This window comes from Anoplophora glabripennis, unplaced genomic scaffold, assembly GCF_000390285.2.
Source record: "Anoplophora glabripennis isolate ALB-LARVAE unplaced genomic scaffold, Agla_2.0 scaffold1357, whole genome shotgun sequence".
In the NCBI taxonomy this organism is placed as follows: domain Eukaryota; kingdom Metazoa; phylum Arthropoda; class Insecta; order Coleoptera; family Cerambycidae; genus Anoplophora; species Anoplophora glabripennis.
Genome location: NW_019417434.1, coordinates 17,334 through 22,634, shown reverse-complemented (window position 1 = coordinate 22,634; position 5,301 = coordinate 17,334). Strand labels below are relative to the sequence as shown.

The window sequence follows — 5,301 nt, the reverse complement described above, 5'->3', positions numbered from 1 at the left end:
TAATTTTCCAACTTCATATAAAGTGACCACTTTGCCAGGATTATTTCGCAACCAACTCTTGACCTCTTGTTCATAATAAATGCTTAACGGAGCCATAAATTCTACATACAGGGGTTGTAATCGATGAGAGGTATATGGAGGAGTAACTAAAATGTGAACATGGCTTTCTTTGGCAATATCGAGAAGTTTTATATTTTTAGTGTGTGTCGCGTGTCCGTCTGACACCAAAAGTACTGGATCTTCTGCACTTGGTTTTACATATGTAATAAAATGTTTTATCCACGTAGGTGCAAAAATATGGGATTGCATCCAACCTGATGGATGAAACTCACTTATTGATTCTGTTGGAAGACCGACTTCGTGNTTTTCTTATGCTGGTAGTGTTTCTGCAAGCTGCTGGGGTGATGATATACAATGGCGTTCACTTGTAAATGTTTTATCCACGTAGGTGCAAAAATATGGGATTGCATCCAACCTGATGGATGAAACTCACTTATTGATTCTGTTGGAAGACCGACTTCGAGTTGAGGATTTCTTCGTACCCGAGGAAAGACCAATAATGGGGGAATATATTAGCCAGACGCGCTGAAACATATTTCGGTCGTGACAAGAGTGCCACGTTCACCAGATGTTAAGACTCCTATCTGCTTCTTGTCTTTTAGCGATAAAACTTTTCCAGGCTTATTTGGAACTGTAGTTATTCCTGTCTCGTCACAATTGAATATGCGGCTAGGGGGAAACTTGTACTTATCCATCAATTGTCCCAATAAATCAAAAAACATATTGACATTTGGTTTGTTAAACGCTGCGGCTCTTGCCGCTGACGTGTTTTCAGGTCTTCTTAAAGAAAGCTGGGGGTGTCGTTTCAAAAAGTTATAAACCCAATCACGTCCTGCCAGTGCTACTTCTTTGTTGAAATTGTTTATAATATTATTCTTTGTAGCAAACTGGAACACCACTGATCGAAAATCAAGAAAGCTGAGTCCAAATAATCGTCGTTTCATGTCCAGCAGGTATCTTACAAGCTCATTTTCCTGATTTTTGTTAAATACTGTTTTAAAACGGCCCAATGATTTTTTGGCAGCATCAGGAATATGTCCTTATTTGTTTTGTATCGCCTGTATAAAGTTGCTAAGGGTACTTTACAACTGCTAGCTGCTTTTTCATAGCCCATTTCTCCACTTCTAACAAGTTGAATCGCTTCTCTCATCCCTTGCTCGGACCATCTTTGTCTATTTGTCTTACGTTTGTAGTTTCTCACCATTGTGGTGTAAAAGAACAATTTTTTTAGTTTAATTTACCTAAACTACTTTTTCAAAGCAATTTTGCAATATTAAAAAAAAAACACTCTAAACCTCAAAAAAATATCTTGCGATTATGGCATCTTTTAATTAACCTCAAGGCTGAGAGAGCGACAGTGAAAAAAATAGCTCGAAAATACTCAAAGGTCTGAATATTTTTTCGGCGACTCGGAAAAGAAGCACAAAAGAGCACCGACAAATTTTACCCAGCTATAGGTAGGTACTTAGTATTTAAAGAACTAACGTATTTTTGAACATACAAATTAATAATAAGGGGCAAAATGGAGAAATCATTCCATTTTGCCCCATTTTATATTTTTCATTTTGCCCCACGGTCCGTTAAATTATAAATCGAAACGACAAAAATATATTTGTGCATTTAAAGGTTATGTTTATATAGATATGTACGGTTATATATTCAAATAAAAACATATCTGAGAATAAATATTAACTTTAGGAGAAAATCAATACACCTACCTTAAAAAATTACAACAGGATAATAGATTTTAGTAAATCTGAATATACCTCGTTCCGGCACAACAAACAACTGCTTCGTCGGACTGCTTAGGTGACACTAATCGTTCTCGGNGCAATATTAAAAAAAATCACGCACTCTAAACCTCAAAAAATATCTTGCGATTATGGCATCTTTTAATTAATCTCAAGGCTGAGAGAGCGAGAGTGAAAAAAATAACTCGAAAATACTCAAAGGTCTGAATATTTTTTCGGCGACTCGGAAAAGAAGCACAAAAGAGCACCAACAAATTTTACCCAGCTACAGGTAGGCACTTATTATTTAAAGAACTAACGTGTTTTTGAACATAAAAATTAATAATAAGGGGCAAAATGGAGAAATCATTCCATTTTGCCCCATTTTATATTTTTCATTTTGCCCCACGGTCCGTTAAATTATAAATCGAAACGACAAAAATATATTTGTGCATTTAAAGGTTATGTTTATATAGATATGTACGGTTATATATTCAAATAAAAACATATCTGAGAATAAATATTAACTTTAGGAGAAAATCAATACACCTACCTTAAAAAATTACAACAGGATAATAGATTTTAGTAAATCTGAATATACCTCGTTCCGGCACAACAAACAACTGCTTCGTCGGACTGCTTAGGTGACACTAATCGTTCTCGGAAGTACGCACGGCAAATTTGAATGATAAAATATTTTATGGTAAAACGAGAGTATTTTTTCATTTTGCCCCGACCTTCCGTTATGCCCCACTTTCCCCTATTGTGAACACAATTAAAAACCATTGATAAATCTTTAGATAAAGCTAATTTACAATAAAACTATTAAAATTTTGAATATTCTCACGTTTTCTAACATAACCTTAAAAATCGTGAATGACCATATGGTNTAGACCAGATTTCTTTTTTAATGAGTATGTCAGCAAGAACTAATTTAAACAGAACAAACAACTTTGTGGAGCAAACTGTACCTAATTTTACTGATAAGGAATTCCAAGAAAACTTTAGGCTCACTAGGGAGAGTTTTGAGTTTCTGTATAATAATACAAAAGACTATTTAAAAAGGCAATGCGAAGTGAGTGGGAAATCAACTATTCACCCAAGAAAACAGTTATTGGCGACAATATGGATATTAGTTACTCCAGATAGCTACAGGTAAGTTGAATTGGAACTGAAAGAATGTTTTCTTATTATTTTTATTTAGGTCAATAGGAGGAAGATTTGATATGTCTAAGTCGAGCCTTTTTGTGTGTTTTGAACGGGTGATAAATGCATTAAACAGAATTGCACCGGAAATTATAAAATGGCCAACAAGAAATGAAAGACAAATAATGGAAAGAGAGTTTTATAAATGTGGAAGAATTTCTGGGTGTGTTGGTGCAGTCGATGGGACTTATATTGCCATTAAAGCACCATCTGAAAATGCAGAGGTTTACATAAATAGAAAATGTTTTTATGGAATTACTCTTCAAGCTGTTTGCGCCTATAATAGAGAGTTTTTAGACACCTTTGTAGGTTATCCAAGCAGTGTAAGTGACACTCGGATATTTAAACATTCTGATTTATATAAAGACATTACAGCGAACGCTGCAAATTTTTTGGATGAAAATCAATTCATTATTGGAGATAAAGCATATCCTTTTTGTAATTGGTGCATACCTTCATATATCGACAGAGGAAATTTAAACAGGTATCAAAAAAATTTTAACAAAAGTCATGCTGAAACTAGGCAAGTAATAGAAAGAGTTTTTGCTTTATTGTTTGGGCGGTTTAGAAGGCTAAAATATTTAGANCATACTTCCACTATATAATTTAAAGTTTCATTTATTTAATAAGCATAAAAAATACATTTGTTACATATTACTTATTACTGAAGCAAACGTATTTTTTATACTTCTTATAACAGGGATGACATGTACACGTGTATGAAAAATAAATACATGGTATTACAAAATTTTTATTCAAAATGTAAAAATTAAACAAATATGAAAATTGTACACAAATTCTGCACAATAACAGTTACATTTATTCATGGCTGAAAGTCCTGGAGAGTATATTATACATATAGACATAACAGACGGTATAACCCACGAATTATAAATACAATTTTCAGTAAATAAAATATTTTTAACATCGTTCAATATTATTTTATTACTCAGTATCTATTAGACTTACCCAGTATAGTCCACCAAATAGTTACATCTCAATCTTAACCCACTGTATTTAGATCATCGATTTTCTTTAAGCTGTCGAAAACACAAAACTAATTACCTTCTTTATAAAAGCAGTTAGGGCAGAAAGTCCTGGGGCGCGTTCAGATGGAACGCCCGGCAATTAAAAAACGCCCGATAAAATTTATCTTGGTTGTTCGTCCTATGTCACATGAATCTGAACGAGTTGATAAATACATGTCAGTTTAGTTCATAAACATAACATAACCTTAATTTACTTCTATATCGTCTGTCGATTAGTGTCGATCAGATATAGTTCTATAGTTATTTTGAAATGGGTCATAGAAGTGCCACAGCAAGTGCTGCTGTATCTCTGTTGTATAAAATGATTATTGATGATGATGAAGAATCGGAGAGTGACGACGAATTAGACCAGATTTCTTTTTTAATGAGTATATCAGCAAGAACTAATTTAAACAGAACAAACAACTTTGTGGAGTAACTTGTACCTAATTTTACTGATAAGGAATTCCAAAAAAACTTTAGGCTCACTAGGGAAAGTTTTGAGTTTTTGTATAATAATACAAAAGACCATTTAAAAAGTCAATGCGAAGTGAGTGGGAAACCAACTATTGACCCAAGAAAACAGTTATTGGCGGCAATATGGATATTAGGTACTCCAGATAGCTACAGGTAAGTTGAACTGGAACTGAAAGAATGTTTTCTTATTATTTTTATTTAGGTCAATAGGAGGAAGATTTGATATGTCTAAGTCGAGCCTTTTTGTGTGTTTTGAACGGGTGATAAATGCATTAAACAGAATTGTACCGGAAATTATAAAATGGCCAACAAGAAATGAAAGACAAATAATGGAAAGAGAGTTTTATAAATGTGGAAGAATTTCTGGGTGTGTTGGTGCAGTCGATGGGACTTATATTGCCATTAAAGCACCATCTGAAAATGCAGAGGTTTACATAAATAGAAAATGTTTTTATGGAATTACTCTTCAAGCTGTTTGCGCCTATAATAGAGAGTTTTTAGACACCTTTGTAGGTTATCCAAGCAGTGTAAGTGACACTCGGATATTTAAACATTCTGATTTATATAAAGACATTACAGCGAACGCTGCAAATTTTTTGGATGAAAATCAATTCATTATTGGAGATAAAGCATATCCTTTTTGTNTGATTTTTATACATTCTAAGGAGTACCCAACTGCCACCGATTTACAAAAATTAAATTATTTTTCTTTTAATTTTCCATTAAGAAAAGTAAATACTTATTGAAATCGGCAAGAGCACGTTCTCTTTGTTCTAAGACTCCCTTATGCCGTCTTTCTC

General features: G+C 33.5%; 1 protein-coding gene across 1 annotated transcript; it reads left to right on the top strand.

Moving 5' to 3' along the window:
* The first annotated feature begins 2,706 nt into the window (after positions 1-2,706).
* LOC111692337 (putative nuclease HARBI1) lies at positions 2,707-3,601 on the top strand. Its single transcript, XM_023456293.1, has 2 exons — positions 2,707-2,945; positions 2,995-3,601. The coding sequence occupies exons 1-2, from the start codon at positions 2,707-2,709 to the stop codon at positions 3,599-3,601; spliced, it is 846 nt and encodes a 281-aa protein (XP_023312061.1).
* Positions 3,602-5,301: the final 1,700 nt, after the last annotated feature.